The 27,437-nt window shown below is 40.8% G+C and overlaps 3 protein-coding genes across 6 annotated transcripts in view; 1 reads left to right on the top strand and 2 right to left on the bottom strand.

The window, feature by feature from the left end:
• Positions 1 to 5,202: 5,202 nt before the first annotated feature.
• LOC114873935 (ubiquitin carboxyl-terminal hydrolase 3-like) lies at positions 5,203 to 14,716 on the bottom strand. 3 transcript variants are annotated; one of them, XR_003789012.2, is made up of 7 exons: positions 14,204 to 14,716; positions 10,017 to 10,164; positions 8,584 to 9,373; positions 7,906 to 8,148; positions 7,637 to 7,830; positions 6,913 to 7,537; positions 5,203 to 6,829 (listed from the first exon to the last, which is right to left on the bottom strand). XR_003789012.2 is itself a non-coding variant. In XM_029182739.2 (6 exons), exons 1-6 carry the CDS (start codon positions 14,292 to 14,294, stop codon positions 7,375 to 7,377), a joined length of 1,629 nt encoding a protein of 542 aa, XP_029038572.1. In that variant the 5' UTR covers positions 14,295 to 14,716; the 3' UTR covers positions 5,203 to 7,374. The 3 variants fall into 3 exon arrangements, 2 of the variants coding, with proteins under 2 accessions (XP_029038572.1, XP_029038573.1); XM_029182739.2 differs by having other exon boundaries at positions 5,203 to 7,537; XM_029182740.2 differs by lacking the exon at positions 14,204 to 14,716 and adding an exon at positions 12,050 to 12,487 and having other exon boundaries at positions 5,203 to 7,537.
• A 1,703-nt stretch (positions 14,717 to 16,419) lies between these two features.
• LOC114873936 (40S ribosomal protein S17) lies at positions 16,420 to 17,332 on the bottom strand. Its single transcript, XM_029182741.2, has 3 exons — positions 17,231 to 17,332; positions 16,830 to 16,981; positions 16,420 to 16,743 (listed from the first exon to the last, which is right to left on the bottom strand). Exons 1-3 carry the CDS (start codon positions 17,231 to 17,233, stop codon positions 16,500 to 16,502), a joined length of 399 nt encoding a protein of 132 aa, XP_029038574.1. The 5' UTR covers positions 17,234 to 17,332; the 3' UTR covers positions 16,420 to 16,499.
• Positions 17,333 to 17,523: 191 nt separating this feature from the next.
• The window catches only part of LOC114873934 (furin-like protease 2), a 208,916-nt gene continuing 199,002 nt past the window's right edge, over positions 17,524 to 27,437 (top strand). The window contains exons 1-2 of one of the 2 annotated variants that reach the window (XM_029182737.2): positions 17,524 to 18,571; positions 23,476 to 23,958. In XM_029182737.2, the coding sequence (XP_029038570.2) occupies positions 23,773 to 23,958 (186 nt within the window). In that variant the 5' untranslated portion in view covers positions 17,524 to 18,571; positions 23,476 to 23,772. The remainder of the gene's footprint in view (positions 18,572 to 23,475; positions 23,959 to 27,437) is intronic. The other variant, XM_029182738.2, reaches the window with a different exon arrangement.

Below are 27,437 nucleotides of genomic sequence, written 5' to 3'. Positions count from 1 at the left end.
AGGGGTTTTCGTACGCCATTTAAAAAAGAGCAAAACTGATTTTCTTATGTGCGTACAAAGAAACAGTTTGCAAAAGTTGAAGTTAGGTTCGTCCGAGATAATCGTGACTGCTTGCCATTAGCTAGTTCCATTAACATAAGAGATACATGCTTTCAGTGCATTATACTTTCTAATTCGATTAATTACAACTACCACTATCCAGTACTGATGGTCATGACACACCGTTACACGGAAAAAAAGGATCCCATCGTGTGAATGATAAAAATCATGGTGGATATAAGGGTAGTATGCAAAAAATTATTCTATCGCACGAAAAACTTATTACTGGCATAGGTAGAGTTAGATAAAGAGTAATAAACTAGCTTCTTCCATTAAAGAAATTATTGGAACAATTGGAAAAATATTACCATTTTCTAAAGAGGGTGTTTTCATCCCCAACACTGTTTTCTTAAATATATGTTCTTAATCAGAGTGCTATAATTACTTCATTTGTACAGCAGAAATAGAGAACAATATATTATTATAAAGTAATTGGTTTAAAAGACTCGATGTACTGTGCAAGTCTTATTTTTATGTTTTTTAAGTTTATATAAATGGATGCCTTGAAAGCTATTTACTAGCACCATCTAGTGGCGAATATTGAAGAAATGCTACAGACATTCAACGATAAAATGGTGGTGTACTAATGGAACTAACTTTTAGTTACTATATTTTTGCTTGTACATACCTCACTTTTTTAATTTGTTGAAATCTGTAAGAAGTTTTGTATCCATAACATGCCTCTTTCAATGATACCAAAGCGTATTTAAGGTGTTAAGAGTAATAGAAATTGCAGGAACAAGACTACAGCGCCAATGATTTCACCATTAGATGATAATGGCAAATGGGCCACATTGCTCTAAAAATTAAAAAATAAATCCAGAGTTGATCAAATATTGATTTCTAATAACAATAGAAAAAAAAATTATACTATAATAATTTTTATTCAATAATATCATGAAGCAATATTAAAAAATAAAAAATAAAATATTTTTCCACATTTGATTTGAAGAAAAACGTTCGCGATCTAGTTGTTTCGTTAAACAAGACATACTTTTTTGTTTTTAATTGCATATTGGGAATGAAAAGCAACTTGAACGTTCTGCTAACCTCTTGCAAAAGTTCCATGCATAGAAAATCGACAAAATATTACCGATGGATTCGATATGTTAAATAACAACAAGAGTTTGGGGAACTTTGAGGTAAAGACACCCAGTCCCCTATCCTCTTCCACTGGTACGAATTTACAAATTTCAAAATTGAAATTTTACATCTCAATATTTCAAAACCTTCGATTTCATCATTCTTCTCATCATTCATTATTATTCATAATCAGATTTCCACTTTTTGAATTAACAAAAATTGATTCTTCTTCTATTTTTATATAATTTGAAAATTTCTTTTTTAAATACGTAAATTCTTTTTACATTATCATTATCGTAAAAGATTATTAGTAAAAATGGTGTACAGAAGGTTTAAAGCATTGATTGACTAACGGGAAACATTAAATGCTCGATAAATAAATAGTGGACGTAACCGTGATGGTGCAGATCGTTCTATCAACGAAGGCGAAGAGACCCTAGCGATAAGCGGAAGCAGTAGTTCCGCCGAGAGTTCCCCTTCTGATCTAAAAGAACGTCTTCGCCGTTATTCCTCACCAAACCAGGCAACACACCTGACAATTCGCGTGATTAACATCAATCGACGTTTGTCTCAACAACGGGACACAACTTTCCGCGGTACTGCAGAAAAAATCGAAGAAAGTGAAGAGAAAGAGGAAGAGCAACCATCTTCGAGCGTAGTTCAAGAAAGAGGTGCTAGAGCGCGCAGGAGGGCTAGGCTTCGTTTGCAGAATCAGACAATGGTGGTTTTGAAACCCACCGAAACGAATGTATTAGACTCAAAAAGCACCTCTAACGACGATCAGAGATCAAACAGAAGCTCGATGCTCGAAAGCAGGTCGTCACAATCTGAACCAAGATCTACATTGACAGAAACATTGAATTCTCCATTGTCAGGAAGGACCCTTCCTACATTAGGTCCATACCGTAGCAAACGCAACGGTTCCGACAATGATTCTTCCAGATCTCAGCCACCGTTACTTCGCTTATATTCTAGTGCATCGCGCGAAAATTCACCTAAAAACAAAGTCGATCTGCGATCACTTTCTCCAATCTCTTTGAACAACGTCCGACCCACGAGATTTGGAGGTTACAGACCTCAAGCTGGCGTGATCTTACAGAACTTAAGTTCTGGGAGCGACCCAGAATCCAGCCGTGAAACTGTATTTATCCAGAGAATTGAACATTTAATTCCAATTACCTCTCCAGCTTCGCCTAATCGCCTGCCACCTCTGTCCTCAAGGAGGTCCGTAGTTCCACCTGAAGTTTCGGATCCTCCTAGAAACGAAATTTTTTCAGAGATTAATTTGCTTCAGAGTTCGATGTCAACACCTCTGTCTTCCTCAAGAATAACTCACGATTCGTTCTATCGAATGGGGGCCTCTTCGAGAACCACGAGGGACGCCTTTGGAGGCAGCGTTAGAGCAGAATCTTCTTCAGCCAAAGCAAAACCTGAAACATCTAACAATTTAGAATGCAGTGTGATAAATTATGAGAAAATGGGGCAAACGCCTCGAAACGGACGCTGCATTGATTCTTCCAGGTGGAAAGAAATGCGGACTCCTTCGACAGGAAACAGTTTGAGGAGTTCAGTGTTCAGGAATCCTTTCCTTCCCAGAGAAGACCAGGAACAGCAGAATTTTAAGTCTAAGGAAGCTGAAAACACTGAAACTAGCAGTGTTGCTTCTGCGTTCATGGAGCTGTTTGATGAGAAGCTCCCAGAGCAGCCGAAAGAAAACCTTTCCTCAAGAGAATCATGCACTAATCAAACTTCTAACAGCACTGTAAATAGACAACAATTTACAAACGTTCCTACTCTTGCGTTGAATTCACAGGAAATGTCTCACGTTACGTCACCAGCAGCTAAAGCTTCATCAGGAAGATGTTTGGACACTGACGCTTTGATAGTGGCGCTGTCAAACGTCTCCTTAAAACAACAAGCAACGAACGAGACTCCGGTAAATGTCTGCAGTGAATACTCGTCTGAAAATAATTTTCCTACGAATCGTAGTCGGTACAACGGGTCAGAGATGTCCTGTGGGTCTTCTGTTAGCAGGAGATCGAGGATCCCAGTGAAGGTGCCAACAAACAGGATCAAATCAAACAGATCAGCTTCCCAAAATGTGTCATCATCTCCCGAAGGACTTCAATCGTGTTCCGAAAGAAACGATGAGTCTTTTCGCGCGAAAAATGACGCTGCTTCGAATTATGAAAGTATTCGGTCATTATCCAAGGGGTGCCAAGTGGAATCTGCTGGGACAGAGGAGCTTTCAGGATTCCGCGAGAGTCTATCTGCTACTAAAAATTATTTAGCTGAGACTTTTGGCGAGTCGATCAGTCCTACATCTAATTCGTCCATGAATGACACCCAGCGGGACGAAAACAAAACTTTTGAGTCGGAAAATTCGGAAAGAATGAGTTTAGGGTTGAAGGAAACTCAGTCTAAGGACTGTTTGGCTCTTTTGGAAATCCCAAACGACGACGACCGACCGGAGGACACCGAAGGGACACAAAATGAGACCTATCGAGTTAGTACCAACGACGACAAGAATTCTGGCGAGTCTCTAGTTGAACCCAAGGCAGAGGGCACCCTTCAGACTCAGAATTCATCAGATAATCAAAACGAGCATCAAAGCAGTTTGGAAGACCAGGAATCATCGGCAAGATCAAGAAATCATCGAACGAAGTACACGAACACTTACGAGAAAGAAGTCTGCGAGGGAGCTGCAGAAGAAAGGAGGACAACACTGCTGGAGAAGCAAATCGGTGACGGTGGTTGTCAAGAAATATTCCAGGAATCGTCCTCCGAAGAGGAGGAATTTGGAAAAAAGAGAAAAACGCTTCACCATCGAGACAAGCTTCGATTCTCTATGGAGAGGTTAGCTGCTGAACAACTTCGTAGGAACATCTGCTCGGAACGAAACACTATGACCTATTTCACGGAGAAGATATACGAGGCTACGCAGCACGCTTCCTCAACGTCCAAATTACATCACGGATATGAGAGAACGAGGGATTCACCACGGTTTAGGAAGAGTCAAGACCGATTTCCCTTCACCATATCAGAGAAGACAAGCGTTTCGTCCATCAAGTTCAAGCATCCTGGCCGACTGACCAACATGGATCCGGACAAGAAGTCCCCGGACAGAAATTACCACCTGGACACGCATCCTAGCATAACCAGACTAGCTGGTTCCGGATTCGAGGATACACCAGCGGACATAATCGACTACGTAACCCGCAGCGAGCAAGCAGATCGGGAGGTTAAATCCTACGGCATGAAGGGTCTGGTGCAAAGATTCTCAGCGCGACTGAGGAGGTCGAAGAAACTGGACCAGGTGAAACCGGATACCAACACTAGTGTCATTTATGAAAATCATGCTTATCGAGAAGAACATGACAGTTTGACAGGTAGTTGCTCCGAATCGTCGTTGGTAAAGGAACTTAGAATGTACGGAGGTATGGGGGAGCCAAAGTGTACCACTGGTGATTCACCAGACGAGAAGTCGTCAGTGGTTTCCGACAAGAAATCACCTGAACGTCCGTACAGAAGATACGATCGAGACGACCTCTGGATTCGAACCTTCGAGAAGTCTGGTCCTGAAAGCGGAGGACAGAAGGAAATCGTGGAGACGCAGAAAGAACTGGACGAATGTAAATCAGCTAGAGATCCTTATTCGGTATTCTTCGTGAAGAGCGCGCGTGATACGTTTGCTAGAGAATTCTTACCGGAAAACGAGGAGAGACCAGTCTCTGTGGAGCGGAAAGGGGATAGAGTGAAATTTCGAGGTAGTTCTTTGGCTGTTGTTCCAAAGAACTCGGACGAGGACGTACCTGCCAGGAGAAGGAAATTCGAAAATGTTAAAAGAGATAGAAACGTTGGAAATGGTTGCCTTTGCCTACAATTTTATAGAATGATCGTACCTGTTTCCTTCAGGTCGGTTTCCAAACGTCGACCACGTGAAAACTGGACGTCGGTACAGAAGAAATCTCGCTTCTCTCTGCAGAGAAAAAAGGGGTGAGCCATATTACAACTGTGTCGTTGAAACAATTAAAGGAGGATATTTTTGTCTTTCAATGTACAAAATATTTCTTACATTTTCCCCTGACGTTAAAGAATTTCATACATACGTGTACATTTGTAAAATCATGCATTTAATTACGAGCAACAATTTGTTCATGGCTGTTACGTTAAATATATGTTTAAAAAAAGAGAACATACCACTTGCTATAAAATCGATGGATATTCAGACTAGATGTAGGAAAGGTATGTCGTCGTTCATGTTCTTTATTTATACGTCGTTCGTACATATCTCATTTATCCTCAAGTAGTAGTGTTACACACGCTTGCTTCCATCTTCTTCTTTTTTTTTTCTTTTGCTTTCTTTTCTCGCACATATTCTCGAGTTTATCGCCTTAATAAAACGTTTCTTTGCTACGCTTCTTTTAACTTATTATCGTTATTATCCTTACCATTATAGAAAAAATAAGTCTTTAAATAATCACATAAGAGTCGTCGAGCCTTCGAGAATCGTAAGGGCAGAAGGATATGGCGCGAGAGGAGCAGTAAGGGCAAGGGTTAGAGAACGTGTTTTTATATGAATGCATACGTGTAATTTTGTAGACACACATGTGTAAACGACTCCGGTGTACTTGTGTGCGTGTCGAGAATAAAAATTGGGTACCACGTGTTCTCCGAAGTAACAGAGTTGCTTGGGTTGTTTCGCTCTATACGGTACTTTCGTTTTGCCAGTGGCCACGAAATAACGATGATGCCGTGCTAAGGCTAGAAAGAAATCTGTCTATACCGAGAAGACCAGTCGTTTTCGCGTTTTAAAAACTATATGTATATATGTGACACGCGTTTTACGCGCGCGCCATTTTGCTACACGGCCTGGAGGAGCTCTTTTTAATCGATTCGACGAAGGGACGTTAAGTCCGACGACCGACCGCGAGAGAAATCAGCGAAAAGGAGTATAAAGAAAATCAACGTTAAAGGCGATGCGTTTCCGCGATCTGCCTCGAGAACGTTCCTTCTTTCTTTCGGACTGTTTCTAAAAAAGGAAAGGAAGCTTTCTCGGTATACGCCATAACCCTACATGTACACTCGGCTGCAACGTAGACTTCTCTTGGTCAAGGATAGGTGTGACGAGAATCCCACCGTTCGCCATTGGTGTTGGCAGAACACAGGGAGAACATAGGGAGAGGCTAAGAAGAGCTTAACCTAGAACTTCCTATTTTCGCATATAAAGAACGTGGACAAACAAGGCGGGTAGTGGGACACTTCTTCCTCGACGCTTCCTTTTAACTAAGGAAAGCCTAAGTTGCACGTTGCCATACTCGCGCCAACTCGTAAAGGGCAGCGAGTATGTACGAGGTGTGCCACTGCCCTGAAGTCTTAGGACACCTAAAGTCTTAACGTAAATTATGATATTTAAATAAATGTTGTTATTTTATTCTTAGGTTAATGATAAAAATACCAATTTTCTTTATGACCGTGGTAAATTATGATGGCTAAAAAGTAAAGGAATATTAGCAAAAATATCAAAATGTCAAAACCTCCTAATGTAGTCCATAATGGCGGAAATATTCTTTTTATCTTTCACAATGGAGGTTTCTGGAGCACTTACCAAGTATCCTAAGACTATCGAGCAGTAGTGTATAATAATCTATAAAAGATTATATCCAAACACTTAGTTTATCGAGACTACAATAAATAACTAGGAAAAAGAAGGTAAGTTACGGAGCTAACCTTAAAAGTTTGTCGTAAGAGAAAAGGGAATTAAAATGAACAAAACAATGAGCGATGATCGCTCATTTGCGAGCTCTTCAAATTTGTTTCGCTTGGAACGACAGAGGGGCTGGCTCGTACATCGTGCTAAATTATTTCTTTACATCTGGAAAAATTACTATACGATGTAGAGTAATACTTTCAACGTATAGACAATACGATCAGGACAACAAAAGATAATTAATAAAAGGATACACATGCTAAATGGATATTGAATGAGATTGAAAACAAGGAAGGGACAATTTCTTCCTTTCTCTTTTAGAAACTCTCTGAAACGGTTATTGAGGTCTTCTTATTCGTTCGTTTGGCCATTTACCATGGTTGCATCCCACTCAGGTTCGCTTACTTCTTGCTCATCCGTTCATCATCGTCGTCGTCGTCAATGCTCGCACCGTCAGGACGGGACTGATTGGGGAAATAACGTCACAAAGGGGGTGGAATGGAGAATTCTTTCCGCACGTAAAATAGAATGTACGGTTTACACTTGGCGACCGCGTCTGTGGTTGCTGGTCGTACAGAACTATCGTTAAAGTGAAACCATTGTCCGTCGTGAACAGCGAAGGCAGTGTAATGTCCAGTTCCAGCACTGAAACGATAACGTTTCACGAAATTATCACAGAACATTGATACATCTTGTAACCCTGAAACGAAATGAATATAAGTAAAAGGAATATTAGAGACGTACCCTGAACCGTGGTGCACAATAACAGCAGCTAAGTCATATAGGTGGCTATTCGAAGCGCCCATCTTCGTCCCAGTCATGCCGCGTACCGTAAATGCAGACATGTCAAGTGATTTCATGGGGAAATCTACCTGCGTGTCCACTTTCGAGCGATAGGAATTGCACCACCTAAATCTTTTAATGTGAAGGCACAACACCTGAAACAAGAACAGTTATACCAACCCAAAATGATAAAACGGTAGCAGGTAATTGGACAATAAATTGATGCTAACATTAGGCAGCCTGTGTATCCAGAACCTCTTAGTGGACCTTTGCTTTCCCATACAATTATCGCAGAAGTACAGTTCACTGTCGGCCAACTCTTCGACTTTGAAAAATCTGGTCAGACTGTAGGTGAGACTGCATACTTCTTCTTGTTCCTTCGTTCGTCTCTGCAATCTGTCCGGTATATCCAACGATAGATCCTGGAAAGGCTCGTGCGTCTTGGAATCTGTACGGCAGTTCATGCAGTGGACCTGCGCGAGGAAACGCGATCCATAATTTGTCCGCGCTTCTCCCAAGAAGAAAACGAATAAAATGACTTTCCAAAAAGATCATTGATTCGGAAAGGGCACACCCTCCCGTTGTTCCACGTCGGTATAACAAAATTTGACCAGAAACGCATTAACCCTCACCCAGTGGGTGGCCAAGGTCTACGTTACAATTATAACACCCCTTTAATAAATTCTAACTTACAGTATGCTTACTGACACACCCTGTTACACGCAACCTTGTAAATTCTGTAAGAGGGAACGCTTCTTAAAACGTGTAGAATAAACCTGAACCCTAAGGGTGGAACTTAGTCTCGTCATCCACCGACAGTGCGTGTCTTTACCCAAACTTCCGCCGTTTGAGGGTTAAATGCTCAGAGATTCTCCTTCGTTGAGGAGCGACGGCGAAGATGAACTTACCACGCTAAGAAGAGTGCCTCCGAACACGGCTGTGACGATGCTCTGTTTGCCACGCAGACCGAGGGGTTCGTGTCCCAGTCTGGGTAGCAACTGTAACAACTCCGTGTGCAGCCTGTCGAGCATGTAGGTGAGAAACTCGTGAGCGTCTTGTTGCTGGTAGCCCCGAAATCTTGGTACAACTTTCCAGATGACGAGGAACAGACATTCGGGAGAAATTGCTTGACCGTTCGAGCCACCAAGATTCAGTCCTAACAGAACCTTTCTGAGCTCCTCAGCCAACAAGGCGTCGCTCATGAACTCTTTTGCCCTACCAGGGGTGACGATTCGCCCCCTGTGCGTGGGTGGTTCGTCGAAAGGTATACCCTCGAGACTGGGCATCTGCGTAAGATATTCGCAAAAGTGGCTGATGTTGTTGAACGATTGCAACACGACGTTCATGAAACAGGTGTTGCCAAGGTTCCTTAGGCCGACGACCTTCTTCTCTTTGGTTATCTTCGAGCTCCTACGCTTTGTCGCTGGCCGATTGTCCCCGCTAGTACCGTCCAACGAGTGCAGCCTCTTCCGTGCCGTCCTCGGCCGAAGGTTCCTCACCACCACTTCCGCCTTCCACAAGGCATCCGCGTCGTTGTCATTGTCGCTGTTCTCCCTCATCGAGGACGGTGTCGTCGACGACGACGTATTCCAGTTCTCCTCGTTCTCTTTGTGCTCGTCCTTGCGGAACGTGACACGACGTATCTTCTCGATTTGACCGGTCGTCGTGTCGTTGACGACATACTCGTCGCACGTATAACTGCAAAACACGTTTCACCATCAATATGGTTCCCCTTTGTTATAATACTGTTACGTTGGTCCGATAGTTGCGTCGTTTTTTGAAAGGGAACAATAATGCACAGAACAGAGCCTTTCCTAGGGGAAACAAGTCCCACCAGTGATAGGCCATTACTAATACTCGAGTTATGTCTGTGACAAAGGAGTGTATTACCCATTTTACCGGTTATTAACTAAACTAACTTGCTTTGAAACAAATACCGAAGCGAATACGTCTTGTGTAACTTAACCCAAACCTAGCCTAGGCGTAATGCGTAGTAACTCTCAAGTATTGAGGCGACTTCCCCTAGGGAAGGCCAACATGTTCCGCAGTATGTTATTTCTACTACTGGTCCTTGTGGTTTGGTTAGCATAAAATATAGTTATTTCTCAAACGATTGCTACGGGAATCATTGTTAATTCGATGGAATGATTAAGACACATAGGAAAAAATTGTTCATCGAACAGTCGACATATTTTTCTTTAGCGTGTTCAAAGTATGGCTGCCGCCTACGAATAAAAGAAGGGAAAGGCGAGAAGGCGATGTTGAATATTGTATCGAAAAAGACTAGGAGGCCGTGTATCGTGTGACAAGGAGAATGGCGAAAGCGTAGGGTTCGACTTACCAGAATACTGCAAGGTTCTCACAGTCGATGCAAACGCAGTGTTGAGTATTTTCTTCGTGATGCTTTAACGCATGGCCTGCCACGTATCGTCCGCAGTGAACGGCTCCGCAGTACAGACAGAGCCACGTACTTTTCTCGGTGCCACACACTATCGACAGTAATAAAATACTCGGTAAAAATATCATTCTCCTCGCCTACTTTTTTTCTTCAGAATCTTCACCACGATACCTTAACTAACCTCCTCGAACGAGAATACTAAATTACGAAATTTCTTACCCTCTATCATTTTGCTATTTTTATGAAATTACAAACAATTAATATGACAGAAATGAGGTCAAATTTAGTGTCCTCAAAAGAGATCAAATGAAATGAAATTAAGGTGCAGTACAAGAGGAATCATGTGCTGGAGTATGAGGATATGGGACATAGCATTAGGTCATATATTCCAAGTTACAAATTTTCAACATATAATTAAAGGTGATTTGAAAGGTAAGGAGCTTCGAATATTACGAAATAATGGGATGTAGCCAAGTTAGAAATAAAGCCAAAAAAAGGCGAAATTGGTAAGCCAGGATATACCATTTCTTTGGCTTACGTAATTCTTAAGAGAGCGCGTAAAAGCGGGGTGAATGGAAGGAAGGAAGGCTGTTCGACACACCCCCTTCGCAGTCGATCGATCGCGAAATGTCTCGCACCCTTCTATCGGGATTTTGCATGTTGGATTCTTTTTTTTTCTTGGCACGCGATGTTCACCAGAATTTCGAAGCAAACGCTCGTCGTGCTACGCGTCAACTTTAATTGATCTCATTCCAAGACGACGCATTTCTACAATTAAGTGCCACGAGGAAGCACATTGGATGCTTTGATGACGAGATGCCGAGTTCTGAACTCTCATTTCATTTTTAACACTTCATGGCCGTTGTCGGTTTTTTTTTAAATTCGTATCTTATGACTACAATATTTGCGATTACGTCTGTGTGTACATTAACCTAACCGACCGATGGTTTTGCGACTGTTAATCATTGTTCCTTTTGTTTTTATAAGGATTATAAACGATTTCGTTCGACGCAACTCTTCTATTCTTAGGTGGTAAAATAAACACTGAAGCCAGTAATAAAAAGACGTGAAACTTTCACAGTACATGAAAATTGGGACGATAGTTCTAGAAGATCGAATCCAGGCAATTACAAAAAACGAAATATTCAACGATTTTTGTTTATTCGTTGGTAAAATTCATACCAACTGAGTCAGGTTCCACCAATTGTCCAAATACTTATGAACAATAGGGTGCACTTAGGCATTCGCAGGCTTCTGTTAGTTAAGAATAATTGTAGGGGCAGTAGTTTCCCACTACTTGCCTTCAGCCTTAGGAGAAGCAAGTCTTCGCACATAAAGAATATGGACAAACAAGACGAGTAGTGGGACACTTCTTCTTCTACAGTTCCTTTTAATTAACGGAAGCCTAAGCTGTACTACCCGCGATCGTAGTTCAAGTTTTTATCTTGTTCGAAAGACTCATCATTGATGATCAAAGGATAACAAACCATAAATTATAAAAAAATGCATGCCATGAATTTCCTGTGTGAAATATATTTTATGGCCGAACGCAGACTGCATGCCTTGATGGTTTCCTTTGATATTATATACAAGGAAGAGCCTGAGGTGTGACGCAGACTTTTTGATGGCATTTTGCACACTGATAGAACTTGAAAAACTGAAGCTAATAACGCTTAGTTTTGAGAGGAAATGATTAATAGTTCGTGAGATATTCGAAATTAAAGCTACTGCTTTATGATCGTGGCGTGGTCGGTAAGGCGTCAGCCTACGGTAGGCTACTTTTTCATTACGACTTCGAATCCCATTTACATATAGAGGGATCTAAGACAAAAATAATATTACACCTTATTTATTCCTGATCAACCCTTAAGGGTGCGAAGGAAACTAACTTCAGTCAACCAAAAAAGTCCCATTCAAATCGATGAACAAGAGTTCCCTTCTTAATTGCGTAGGATGACATTTTGTTTCTAACTTACTAAATCTTTTAGCCAACTGCCCAAAGATCGTATGCACGTTTTTTCCTTTTATTCCATCAGTTCCTTTGTTTCTTTCATCACTGGTGACGAACCATTCGGCTCGCCACGCCTATTGCGCATTTTGATTTTTCCCGAATGACCCGATGCACAGGGGATCAGATAAAGGCAGAAGGGAAAAAAGAGGATGACGACACCCATAAGACCGAAGCGAAAATTCGTCCGTGCAATGTGCCACTCATATCGAGGCATCCGATTAGCAACGACGCCGTTATCGATTTTGCAACGTCGTACCCGAAGCAGCTTGCAGCGCAGGAATAGAGGCAGAAGAGGGGCTAAGGGGGAGGGTGAGGTGGGATGCTATGGAACATGGGGTTCTTTTATAGCCCACGAGGGACGATTTTTCTCCTGCGCGAGTCGCGTCACACAGCAGCAGCCCGGTAATTCCTTACCAACGTTCGCAATACAACACGGCGATATTTAAATTGATCTTGCAATCTAGATACGTTGCGATTCACCGAGCGTGAACGATCTCTCCGTGAGAGTAACGGCTGCCAACCGAACGAAGAATCCGTCTGGTTCGAATGGACCATCTCGACTAGTATGACTCGGGAAACCGCGGATCGACACGAGTACGGAGTTGAGCAATCGAAAGTCTGCAAAAAATTCTTTGCTCTGACTCATCGTTGCTGGTACACCGCTAAAATGTTCTACGAACTCTCTCTCTCTCCTTCTCCTTCTTTGACTATTTCTCTCCTTCCCCTATCTCTCCCTACTGTTCCGCCATTCTCTTACTACTCGCCAGCGTGATGAACGAGATGGATACTGTTTGTGAAACGCGTCAGATTCTATGGATTAATTTCAATGAAGAAATGAAACACGAGATATATTCCCTATTTAAGTAAGGACCAACTCTCCTCGGAGAAACCTGACGATGCTTTGGGCCTCCACTTTTCAGGGAACCCCAATGGTCGATTGTTAAAATACTTCCTTCTTGATTGTTCTACGGCAGGAGGTCACTGAGATAGGAAAAAGAAGGCCTGCGATTCGGCATCGATTACTAAATGGACGAATAGGAGCGCAGACTTAAAGGGAAGCGATCAAGTACTGCGTCTGTTTTGGGTAGACGCGGTATTAGAGGTTAGGGAGAGAACGGACTAACGATGGACTAACGTTTTCTTCGTTGATGCAACTCGGTCTTTGAGAAATCACGAAACAGGTTGCCGAGCGGAAGCACACGAAATGCTGAAGAAACGGGAATGTCGAAGAAAGATGAACACGTTTATCTGGCGAGTTCTAATGACAGATCTCAGACCAGCTGATTAGTGCCGTCTGGTATTGATTTTCCAATGACGACCGCGCCGCATACTGAGAACTCCCAGCAGGACGATGCACACGCGCACGTCTACGACGACGACGCCGACGACGACGCTCTTGTTCGCTCCGTAAACACCCATGAACGGCGAACACATACACCTAAACTATATTTGCACGTATACGAATGCATCAAGAAGAGGAGTGGACTTTCACGTACACACCCGCGCAACACGACGAGCATATAGGAGTTGTCTCTCTGTCGTACCCGTATAAAACTCACACGTACACATATACCTTCGTACGATCAGTTCCATTCCTGATACATACAATCGTGCATCCGCCAGTCAGTGTCATCGATATCGCGTACGCTAACTGGGAATACAAAATAGATGAGCTTTGCACGTTGCTACTTTTTTCCTCAAAATATACATATGATGGGTTTTGAAAAAATGAAAATAGAAATGGTTTGCCCCGTCTTGTCGACTACGACGGCTCAAGGCCGCGAGAGGAACGGCCGGGGCCTCGGTCACGAGAGGTAAAGAGAGAAAGAAAAAGAGAAAGACCGGGGAGAGAAACGGACGGAGACAGATACTGAGAGAAAGAAAGATAGAGAGTGGATAAAGAACGCAAAAGAGAGAAAAGAAGATGGGAGACAATAGAATATAAAGAAAAGATCAAGATCGAGATCGAGCCGAGACGGAAAGACGTGCAAAATAGTATTCAACCTGAGAAGGATCGGTCGAGGAACAAAGGAGAAAGACACCTAAATTCGATCTATAGATGCAACCTCTTTCAAGCTGCAAGGGTAAAAGGTTTTAGGGATTTCGTATAAGGTCCTACCTGCGCAGACGAATGGTAGATCCTTTGTACAGTTAGCTTCTACGTCATTACCGCCGAATTGGACGCTTTGAGCAAGATGTGGACACTCCATGTTTTCCTAGGCACACTTCCACGGGGCCCTCGTGGCCCCTCCGTTGGCGAGTGCCTGCGTACGTACGTGCCTGCGTTTACAACGTGCTCCTTCCTTCTCTCTGTCTCTCTCACGGTTCTTGCTAGGTAAAGGAGAGTAAAGAGGCAGGCTTGAAGGACAGGGTGGAAATGATGTACAAAAGGCGGGGTACGCACGGTGCCCCGTGATATCCGTCACATAGCGCGTTAAAAAATGGTACTATTCGTTCGCTTTAACGAAAAAAATGAAAAGATGCAACTGCTCTCGATGCGCAACGACGACGGACTGAGGAAAACGAGCAGACCGAAAAGAGCAGTGGAGCGCCCGACTGGCCCCGACTACCGCCCGAACGCAACCGAGCTGCGTCGGGCTCGGTTCTGCGGTGGTCGGGCTACCTCCAGAGTCACAGACCACTAATAGTCGACTGACTCGCCGGTTGTACGGTCTCTGCTCCCTGCTCCGAAGAGTTCCAACATTCGCAGGCGTGCGATTACACCTACTCTTTCCCGCTCTCTCTCTTTCTCTTACACTTTCTCCTCAATCTGACTCCGTCTATCAGGTTGTGGTAGGCTACCTAGCCTTGGTTCGTGCTAGGTCGCGCAGCCTCGGAACAACTTGGCCAGGTCCGGCCCAAGCGCGTAGGTGCCTCCGCAGGGCAACAACGCATTTCACTTTAATGCAGCAGCGAATTTATGCCTTGCATTCAATCAAATATTTAACGTTGCACAATTCACTGGTTACGACGTGCTTGAATTCCAAATTTTTTGCACTTTTGTCACTGATCACTTTGATTAGAAGTATCTTCCAGCACTTTTAGATTCATTTCATACACAGCAAAACACACTGTTCAATAGTAGGACACTTGAGGACGACAGTCGAGTTTTCAATACAATATATTTACCAGAAATTTCAGCGGAGAAATTCTTATTAAATACAAAAGACAAAACTTTAAACCATCATACATAAAAAGTGTTATGTATCATGAAAAACGCGGTCGTATACACAGGACCTGATACTCCTGTGATGGGGGTAGCTTCGTATTGGGATATGGTCTGTATTGCCAATCCGACGCTAGAATAGTGGCGCTGCAATCGAGTTGCAACTGACCAAATAATTTCTATCATTAATTGGATAACTTTATTTATACATCCATTTACAATAAGTATTTGTACACTTCGTTCTTCAAAAAATTAGCTATGTTAAGTTTAAACTTACCTTCATTTGAAATACTCAAAGTATGACTTATGTTCATACCTGATCTGTTTCAAAAGTTTGTTTGGCTTGTTGCAAATCACTTAGTAAATTTTGGTATAAATTTCCACGAAAAACAGATAGAGCATAAGGTCTTAAATAAAGATGTTTCAACGAAACTATGTAAGGTTAGATTATGTATTATGTGAACATGATATGGACGTCTAACATTAATGTCCATTGTTCACTTTTTAAAAATTCAGAAATAGCTTTAAAATATATTCTATATCTGAGAGCTGGACTAATTCAAGCTTATTTTCTTTTCATGTAAGTTATATACATGATCTTAATATTCTTTTTTTATTGATCATCGGATTGTTTCAACGCTACTCTGCCAGTGTACATAAGTAGCGTTAGAAATTCAAAATACACTAACAACCGATTGTAGTGGACAAGTCAGAAAACTTTTCGTTTTTACAAAAACTTTATCTTCACCCTCTTGATGAAAAACAAAGTTCGATTAAACTGTATATGTAGATATTTTAACCCTTTCAGAACAAATAAACGAAAATGAAGTATCATGCATACATCGCATTCAATGTTCCGTAACTGAATAGCATATAATTAAAATTAAACTCAAAATTCAACCATACTAAAAGTACTAACTAAATTTGACACATTTGGACTGTAAGATGCGTCACAAGTGTGACAAGATGTTGTAGAACAAGAAGTTAATATACATTAAGTTTGGAAAACCAACATATATTCAGTAATTTTTTAATAAAAATTACGTTTTTTGTAAAGGAAACTGCTCTGAATTACTTTGAGGCTTACCTTGTGGAAATCAATATGGATGGAAGACTGGTACAATCATACAGGATCAACTTCATACACTGGAATTAGTATAAAAATATAATTGTTTTTTTAGAATGTTAGTTTGCAATTTTATTAAAAAATGCACAACCAACAATCTTATTTAATATAAAGGATAAAGTTTTAAGAACGTCTGTTGTTATACGGTGGTAACTGAGATTGTGTGAGCTGTAATCCAGGAATGTTATTAAATCCAAGCATTTGTAACATTTCCTTGGTTTCTGGATCAACCTCAATAATGTCATGCTCTAAAGCAGACACTTCAGGAACATAGTTGTCTCTGCGTTCCCTCTCTTCTTCTTGCAATTTAATGGAAATACCTCGCACTTGACTGTGTCGGAGACGTTTCATTAAATGCGTAACAAATCTATTCGACGAATCAAAAAATAAATAAATTATATTACTGACACGAAAACTTTAAGGTTTACAAACAATTAACCTATAAATACATACCCAGCAATTTTATTTCTTAAAGATTTGCTAGGAATAATTGCGATTTCTTCGCATATCCTTTTATTTGTATGGAAATCCATCGTCAATCGAGTGTAATATTTCTCGATAATAAGCTTTGCGGCCTTTTTGACCGTCTTTGTCCTGACACGACTCTGAAATCATAAATAATTACATTAATCTTTAATCAAAAAGATATTCAGAAATGCTAGAAATATTTTCACATAACCTTAATTACTATAATCACAAAAATGAACATTCATCACACATTTACATAATGAATATATACACTTTTAGGTTTACAATATTTGATAATATATTGGTAAATAATTAATTTTTACGTTTAATAACGGATTACTGATATCTTTTTTGATTTTTATTAAGAAATATTAAAACATACGTACCATGATGCCTGGTATTCCGGAAAAGACACGCAACAAAATGGCCGAAAGATACTACCGCCACCTGAACTATCACCAGGAGCGGCCCTATAGAAAGTCTTTTAGATAAATTGCGACATTGGAGACATCTAAAATTTCTATTCAGTTATTTATTTACAGGTGGTAAGCGGAAAAAATTAAAACATGAAAGTATACACGTTGAACTTAAAATTAAATTCATGAATGAAAATAGTAAAACTAAAATGTAATTCGTTATTAAAATTTAATTGCAATGGTACATACCTGCAAGAAATTCCACTGACGATAATGCAGGAAATTTAACCAGTTGTTGCAAGCATAAATATTTAATCGTTCACTAAAATGCTCATAACGATATTAAACATCGATTAAGTAAATAAGTACAAATATTAGTTAACAAAAATAAATGTAAAAAACACTAGAGTTTTCAAATCGATTTCAGTAGGTGCCGCCACTAAAATATCGACGGAGTTAGTATAGAACGTCAGTGGCTCAAAACATGTCGTACGTTGTGTTGTCGCGTCATGGAGTAAGTTTAAATGGACTCCAGTTATCTTGCTCGCGAGTGACATTCAGTTTCCTGAGTAGTGTAAGTGCTGCCAATTACGAGGCATCGTTCAGCATTGACAGAGGGTGCGTAAAATATCAGAAAATTCGAAACGCTAGGTGACAAGGTACGAGTCGTCCGCTTTGGAGTTGAGGGGGGGAGTATGTGGTGGTGGCAGCACTGGGCTTTAAATTGGCGAAGGGGAAGAGAGAGCGAGCCTGCGCGACAAGGACGCATAACGTTAGAATAACGGAGAGAGGATAACGTGAGTGAGATCATATCATATCGCCGGCGCTAAGGCGTGAGAAAGAGAGAGCGAGGAGTTTCGTTCACTACCGCGCGATAGTCCGTGAGAACAAGACAGTCGACCGTTGGATGGAAGAAGGACGCGAAACGGTGAGAAGGAAGAGTAGATTCACGAGGGAGAGGCGACGAGTTTGTTTATCGCCTTGGTGAACGGCGAGAGCAGTCAGTGCGGTGCTACACTTGGCCTGTAGTGGTTGGAGCGATCGGTAGGTCGGTTCGAAAGTTCGGCTCCGTTTCTTCTGACAACTTACTTCGTGTAGTGCGTGGGTGCCGTCGTGTTTTCTCATGTCAACGTACGTTTAGCTTAGTTGAAAAATTTCGTGCCGGAAGAACATGCCGCGAACCGCTGCCAAAACATAGTTTCGTTCGTTCGTGTATCGTTGTGCCAAAAAGATCGGTGACATTTCGTGTTGAAAAAGCAAGGTTAGACCGCTGGAGGGAAGCTGTATCACCGCACGGTTCTACCAAAACAGGTAAGTCTGCATCATTTAATTCATTTAACGGACAATAAAGTCATCGATGTCGCGTTATTCATGGTTAACCTCCTGTCACTTTTATATCGACTGTTGTGTCTCTGCTGTTATTCCGTATTGGACCGTCCTCTCCGATGACCGATTGCACGCCTCTCGCGGCCTTTGTTTCCGTCAGCTGACACCGTTGCGTCCTCGTGTAACAGCAACTTTCTCTTCGCGAAACTTCTCCATATTCCTCTTTTTCCCTTCTTTCTTTCGTGGATCGGAGCATTGACTAAAATCATTCCAACGCCCGATGTTCTTTGGTGAATTTCTCCTCGGTCAGGAGTCGTTGATCTCTGTTCTTTCACTTTCGTCGAAAATACAAGCTAACCGCAATTCGCGTACGTACGCGTTGCACGCGTCGCTTTGCAGCGTAGGGGGAAAAAATGCTGTGAAAGCAATAGCGGTCGGCGTTGGCGTTTCACGTAGTCGTGGCCGCGTTTATTCGGCACAGGCAGGCGTGCGAAAAATCATCGGCCGATGTGCGTGTCGCGTATATCGTATGCTAGAAGCGTCCTCGAAGAAATATATCCCCCCTCCGTTGTCACGTTCTAATCATGCGGGTTTGAAAAACCTTTTAACCCCGATTAACGCTCTTTTTTCATCCGAAACTAATTACGGTATCGCGATTCGTTCACTGAACACGTAGCCACCGTTTTTCCCACCAATTTCGCTCCATTTCTTTCGCTCGCTAAGGTCGTCGTCAGGAATTCAATGATTGCAACAACCAGGAAAAGAAAACATTCAAACCCGGTTCCGGTTCGAACGAGTTGTCAACCCTGTTTACGCGCGGTATCATCCAGATGCTCCGTTAGTTTTGAAACAGAAGTGTGTTTACCGAAACGACGAGAGTACGAGTTCGTGTTTGCAATGGTACATATGTACGTCTGAAGGTGTTTCATTAGCAGCTGTGTTATAATAGTCTGTGTTTAATTAGGTATGTTGGTTTATTTTTCCTAGTTTGGTAAGGAAACGAGTTTTCGCAAAGGTTACGAATCAAGTGCAACTAGTCTCGAATATGGTTTGTGCAATAAATTGGGGATTGTATAATTTCACATTTTCATGTGAAATGTCTCTCAGTTTATTATTTAATATTCATTGTACTTTTTAATTACATTAATCATTGAAGAAGATTTATTTTTAAAGAATTAAAAGAGGGAAATTAATTAATTATTTGATTTTATTATTTTTTGGACGGCGGACCATGGAGAGAGCCCCAATTTTAATCTAATTTTCTATTTCATATTATTTTTATTTTCTAAATGTTACACTGATTTTCTCAAAATTATAATAATAATTTAAATCAACTCTTTATAATTTAATTAATACCCATGTATATATGTTTTGCGAATTCGTATCTCGATTGATCCAGACTCCGTTGTCCAACGATTCAAAGGCATTTATAAATGCAACATAATGAGTCATAGTATCCATTATAAGAACTGAATACTTCCGTGAGAAGATAACCGGCATATCGTATTAGCCTCGTTGCACTTGAGATAAAAATCACAATAGAGGAAGTTGGCATTTTTTTTTATCAACTTTCTCTATCTTGAAAAGCAAATACAATCGCGATTGACCTTCCAAACAAACTCGATACCATCATTTTTTCCGGGGAAGGTGTGAAAATTCATTGTACCTCGTCATTTGCAACTGTAAAAAAAAGTTTCTTCGATATTTTGTCCATGTTACCTCGCGTCATACTTCATCGTGTCAGTTGGTACCTAATTTCTTGCACGTTTAGCCTACTCCATAAATTCATATCAAGCAACTTCAGTACCTGGAAGTTTATCGTCATGGTGGAAGCGTCTTATCAAGCATCGTGTTCTTTTTCCTTTTTATGGAAAGAAAAAGCACACAACCCATCGTTTAACGAAACAGGTAGCGGTGCACACGGATCGCGCGGTTGTGTGTTACAATTTTCACCTTAATCCCCCGGTAATTTCGGTGTGTGGCTCGAAGTTAGCCAACCGAGCGTTCAAATCAGATACGTCTTATCGAGGTAACGTTTTTCTTTTCTTTTTCTTCTTCTTTGCTGATGGACGTCGGCTAAATTACTCGAACTTGTTCCGTAATTAGAACAGAAATATCGTGCAGCTGTTCCTCGTGGCTTATTTCACGCGACAAACTTCCACGTTCCCGCGGGTAATTACAATCGAATCGCGTTTCATTCGATCACCGGGTGCCTACATCGTACAGAGTTCATTATGTTTTCTGCCTTGTAATTGGAGGATTCCTCGAGGAAGACCTAGGAGAAGGATAATTGCATGTGTTGGAAAGATTTTAGGGCAAATGTTGACGACTTTGTGCCACAGATTGGCATTTCATCGGTTAAATATATCCCTATTCTGACGTCATCCACGACATCTGTAACTCTAGGGCTTGTCACCGATCCGATTACTCGTTAGATAATGTTATACGACGGGTATGTTCGATCGCTGTTCCTCATGGGTATGCATCGTTGCCCGGGGGGCAGAGAGGCTCGGTTACAGTGTCTGGCAATGATTGCGAATATGATGTTGTGGGTCAGTAAGAGCAAACATTGGGGCAATCTTTCGTGGTAATGCGATAAATTGCAACCTAACTCAGCCAATGATTGTTAACGCGATGATGTAACGAGCGAGGATGATATTATATCTTGGTATTACAAGTAAGGATGATTAGACAGTCTCTCAGTATAATGTGATACACTGTAACCTAACTCGAGCAATGATTTTAAACACGATGACCTCGCAGGTCAATAAGGATGAGCATTAGGGTAATCTCTCGAAGCAATGCGATATAGTGTAACCCAACTCGGACGTAGTCTCAGCTAATGATTCCAAACGCGATTACGTTACAAGCACGACCAGAGTCTTGGATAGTCAACATCGGTACTTAATTAACAGTCAGTTAATGATCTGTCTATTTGTCTGAAAGTTTCTTTTTTCCTTACAAAACGATTAATGGAAATGGATGGTAAGGGAAAATTGATGCAAGAGCGAAAAGGGTACCGGAAACACACATCTTTCACGCGTCACTTCAATTTGCCTGTTAAACTGTTGCTCGCAATAGCAATAGCAATAGCAATTTCGCGAGCGGATCCAGTTAACTCGAAGCCAGTCGTAGAACTCGATCGGCCTTTCGCTCGTTTCGCGGTAACTATCGACAATACGACCAGGTATATCGACTTCTCCTCTTGTCTGCGACTCGCAGCTTACTACTACTTGCCGAACTATCCGCGAATATATGTATATTCGCTTGGATAGTTTGCGAGTGAAATTAGATCATCGACCGTACCCAACGATATTTCCTTCGCTCCGCTAACGAATTCGACTATAGTTCTGTCAAATTTGGACCTTAGCAATCTCGATTCCGATCAATTCTACTATTTATATAAGTGTCTACCAGTTCATCGGTTCCTCAACGGTAACCCGTTCATCCACGTCCAACGATGTACCCTACAGATTGTCCGAAAATAATGGAACCTTGGTAATTGCGTGAAAAGGGGAAGGAAATTAACGCCGATATACTGTGTTGTAAAAGTTCTCTTTATTTCTTCTTGAAATCTTTGTCGCCTTTCCTTATCTCTTTCTCATTCGTTCAGAACAGTCGCAGCCTTATCGGCCATATTAATTCTTAAAGCAATTAACAGATGTCGCTTTTAACCCCCTTTCAATAAACATCCCTTAGTGAAAGGGTTGTAACCCTCGGGCGGCGGATTTTAATTCAATTTTGTATTTCATATTATTTTCATTTTCTAAATTTTACACTGTTCCTTTGAAAAGTTATTCTTTCAACGTATGAAATTAAGTCTATAAAAGTCGAGACGTGCTTATGTACTTCCAGACACTTTTGTAAATTGCCCTAATATTTTTTCTATCCCCTCGAACACAATAGCTTGGACGTTACATTTCTGACCCCTTGTCTCTGGGTTACAATTCTGCTAAGGTCTCTCGAACAGAGTGACTTCTATCGACGAGCTTTAATTCAGTTTTCGAAATCCTTCGAAGCACGCTCTCCTCTGTACGTGGCGCGAGAAAGAAGCGAAGAACAGCATGGGTGTTTTTTGATTTTATCAAGTTTCCTGATCTGGGTTACGCAGGGCTTGACACGAAGAAAATACAAGGGAAAAGATTTTTCAACTTCTCGAATTGGCATTTTCTCGTAATTTTCTGTGTAATTGTTTCTATCCAATTCGAGCTCAGCAAGTTCCAGTAGTCGATAACGATTGTATGGGAGAAAATTCGAACCTTTCTTTTTCCAATTTTTCCCTTCGATCATTCGAATTTTCAACGTGTCTTATTTTTAGCCTGTTTTGATACTTATTACGTCGAAGAATATTTGGTATTCATTGTTGGCGAAGTAAGATATCGTACGTTATCTTCTTCAAGGTTACCAAAAATAACAGCAAGACCCATTCTTCGTACTTTAAGACTCACTAAAATCCTTTGGTATGATAAATAGGACAGCACCGAGAAAGAGGCTTATTCCTTAAAACGAAACGGCACATAAATTCGCCCTTCTAGCCAATTTAAATAACACACAATGAATTTAAAAAGCATCATATGTTTAGTCTACGACAAACATTTGTTATCATTCTATTAGCGTCGCAATAAATTGTTCCAAAAATTGAGAAATAAAAATTTAATTAACACTCTTTCTTAGAATATTCTGTCCAAGTGGAATCATTCTGCATTATAATTTATAAACCATAAAAATGTTAATAAGTCAAGTATCCGGCAGATTTGGAAAGTCCACTAAGCGATAATTAATATCAGCATACCGCAAGGAATCTATCAACATCCTTTCGGTATCGTGACCAGAATGTCCGCCAAGTAACATCAGCATTTTTAATTTTTCCTCTTTCGTTTTAATTACAGATACATCCATCAGAAGAGTCGATGATCGGTCAGTGTGATCAAAGTGATCAAACACAGTGTGTCGCGTCGCGTTTCAATTAATCGTATTTTTGTTTTAAACGTAACACAGTATCCTTGTTCCTTCTTCTCGTCGTCCGACGCGTCGAGAAGTTCACGGCGATGTTCGAAAATAATTAAATTAATGAAAAATCGTGTTTCTGTCGTTGTATTCTTATCGTTTGTGTTTGATCGCGAACGGTGAACATCGGTGTTTAAGTATTTGTCTCTCTTTTATCGTCCTATTTGATCGTCAACGAGATGATCGTCCAAACGAGCACGTTGTGCGTGTTGGTGTTGCTGATCGGTGCCTTAGTGAAGTCAAAAGCCGAACCACGATCACGATCATCGCCGATTTACACCAATCAGTTTGCGGTCCATGTGCCGGATGGTCTGGACGCTGCATCCGAGATCGCCGACAGACACGGGTTCGACAACTACGGACAGGTGAGCGATGATTCCTCCCAATTTATTTTAAACCATACCGCATAGTTAAAATAGAAATTCCACAATTACTGAGTACAAATTTTCAAGAATTATTCAGCAAACAGATGAACGAAAATAATAAGAATAATCGTGGGTAAATTATTCTTCAGTTAAATTAATCACATTATTAAAAACATATTAATTAAAGGTAGAAAAATGGTTAACGATAACTATCCTACTAAAATGGATAGGTGTTTGAAAATTTGTACAAGTTTGTGATTTAATTACTATCCGGATACTTTTGAGCGATAGTGTACATACTCGCGTTAATTAAGAGCACTATTAATTGAGCATTTAAAGAGCTTTTATCTTCACCATCGCGCCCAAGTCACTTCTACCAAACAGTTCTCAATTAAGCACGTAATTTGAATACGGTCTTCGTGCACGTTCAACTCAATTGTAGGTACCTGCTTATCGATCGCCGATCAAAATCCATTATAAAACTTTTACGGGGATTGCTTTGAATTGACATAGTTTCGATGATGGGTAACTGATTTTCGAGTTCAGCCCGCTTGTAATTTAACACGTGTTACGGATAAAATTGTATTCAATCACACATTGGAGATTCTACTTCGGAGAACTGGAGCATACTTGATTTTTAGATTAGATAATCTTTTTTTGGAACATTTCGCATATGAAAATAAAAAACGATAAATTATATCTCTTGTTTTCCTTTCATACACAGAGTGTTCCAAAAAAGGAAGTTCGTACTATTTGACTGCATAATTAAATTTTAATTTCAACTTGGCTCTGATCCACTAATTTAAATCACAAATAGTACAGTCACCTCAACTGACGATCTAAATTCAACAAGGTTGGTTTTGCGCAGATTCAAATAATTATTACAGTTGTTCGAACCATAAGCTAAAAAGTATCATAATCATAGAGCTATAAATCGTGGCTAGTTTTTCTATGGACGTTTCATCATCTGCATACGCGATACCGTAGCTTTTGTGATCTTGGCGGATTCTATCGTTGTCCGTTCGTTTGCGGTTGTATTTTTATGCAGTAGCTCGCTCCTCGTCCTGCCGTTTTCATTCGGTCGCGTGCACGGAAATTTCATCGTGTTGTCAACTATCAAGGGAGATATTTCGTTCCTCTCGCTAATTTGCAACCCTTGTTATATGCCGCGGCGAGAAATGAAAAAAACACCGACGGAATTACGTTTACCGGTCATGAATTGCATCCGATATGCTATCTTCGTCCATTTATCAGTGCCTTTAGAATTTCTCGTTGCTACATATTCATTTGGTTACTCCATTCTATTTCTGATTAATTCCGACCGCGTCTCTCTATTAAATTTTAATATTTCATCAACCGGGTATAAAAATTAGTTTCCTCCTAGTTTTTATCGAGGCATGAATGTTATCTTCAGCTTTTTATATGGAGACTGTAGTCATTCAAAAGCGTATTAAATGCTGAATAAAACGCTCTTAAGGTATTGATATTATAATAATATTTTTATTCTTAACTACAATTTTTATAATAAAACTTGGCGTTTTCGAAAAATGTTTGATAAAAGGTTTATCGACGCTTCGTTTCCTTACCACCTCGTAAAAGTACAGTATGCCGGCATTTTCCCGCGTCGTTTCCCCGAGTTTCCATTCTTCTCTCTCCGGCTAGAGTTATGTTTTTCCAACAACGAGTACTAACGGTTGTATCTTAGCGAGGGATGATGCCCAGGTTAAGCTCTGTTTCCTGTTTGCGCTGTATATCTACGTTTTATACGATTCTGGGCCACAAACTTGCCACAAATGCGGGAGAATCGAGAATCAATGAATAAAAGAGCGAACGCGAGAAAGAAACGGGAAAAGCGAAACAGGTGTTTCAGGAATAGTGGATGCGTTAGGGGATAAAACTTTTTCACCTGTTTTATTTTATGGCAAATGTAATCATTTGTTCAGATAATTTTAAATTAGGATTTAATTAATGATATGTATTAAAATTTCTGGTATATTGGAGCAGTTACAGCCACTGAATATATTTATTCCAATTTTTAGAAGTAAATTATTTTAAGACTTAAAAACATTTTCACGCCTTAAAATAATTTGTTTCGAGTGTCTGAAAGTGAACTCGCAAGAACAGGGTTAAATGCGTGACTCATTCTGTGTTTTGATAATTAATCGGTCCTTTTGGTAACCGGTATTGAGATAATCGACGTCATACCGAGCAATCAGAGCAGTCTGGCAACGTGCACTTAAGAAAAGTTCCTTCAGCACGATATTAAATCGAGGTCGCGTACGGAGAAAGGATTTCTTGCACAGTTCCTTTGGCGTTTCTCACGTGGCCAAGGGTGTGGGTGCAGCCCGGCTACATCCACCTCCGCATACCTTTTCGTCGATATTTTTGATCTCGCTACACTTTGTGTACTCGAACGATAGAAGGTAACCCCGCGGGTCGTGGGATACGACAGCAACGACCCCAAGAATCTTGCAAACGGATATACGTACGACCCGGTGTTATAGGATTTAATGGCAACAACCCCGCGGTCATGGAATCCGATATAAACAACTCACGGATTATGAAACTCGATTCCTGTTACTTTGGGATTAGGGAACCCGATACGAATAACAAGAACGGGGTAGAACAACGACGGGAATATCTTAAAACGTTATTGTTTTTCGTCATTTCATTCCCAAATATTTGGCTGAACTTTATTTTAGAATAAGTTTTCCAATTAAGTCTGATAAAAAATCCTCTATATTTGTATTTTATGCAACTGGTGAAAAGGAAGAAATTGGAGCTTCCTATTTTCTAGTCGAAAGCGTCGAACGGGTCAAAGTTCACGGGGAATTGACTCGGTTGGTCGAGGAATATTTTTATTCCCGTCGTGTGTAGGAAAAACATCGGGGACCGCGAGGAAGATGTTCAGAATGCCCTTGCATAAAAGCGTGCTTGTCGGATTTATGCCTCCTCCACAATTTCTGCGAATCGTTTCACCTCGACGGACCGAGGAAAATCAGTTTCCTTCCGCGCCGCTCGCTTCTGTTCTGACGTTTTCGCGCGGAAATATCTTGCTTTCTCCTTGGCTCTAACAGCCCTCCCTTTTCCATCGTTCCTGTTCAATCCCCATTTCTATTTCCTTCGAATTAAGTTCGAACGTTTAAAGGTACCATAGGCGGAAACGTTGCATCTTACCTCTTCTTCCTGTCGATCCCAAAAAGTTTCATATTATTGTAACATATTTATCTAATAGTTATTTAATTCTTAATCATGACAGGAGTGTTACAGAAAAAAGATAAGAAGGAAGGAATAGAAAGTATTTCGTCCAGGTTAAGGAATGTTGCAAGAAACTGCCACAAGGCATCGTTCGAACACCTTGATATTTCTGCGACAGCTGTTATATAATTTTAGAAAGTAATAAATGTAATTAAACATAATATCAATGGCAATGCCATGGACCAAAATTATATACAGTAGTCGAAGGATACAGTAGCCAC

This window comes from Osmia bicornis, chromosome 11 (genome assembly GCF_907164935.1).
Source record: "Osmia bicornis bicornis chromosome 11, iOsmBic2.1, whole genome shotgun sequence".
Classification (NCBI taxonomy): domain Eukaryota; kingdom Metazoa; phylum Arthropoda; class Insecta; order Hymenoptera; family Megachilidae; genus Osmia; species Osmia bicornis.
The sequence above is the reverse complement of the archived record's forward strand: the minus strand, read 5'-3'. Positions and strand labels throughout refer to the sequence as shown.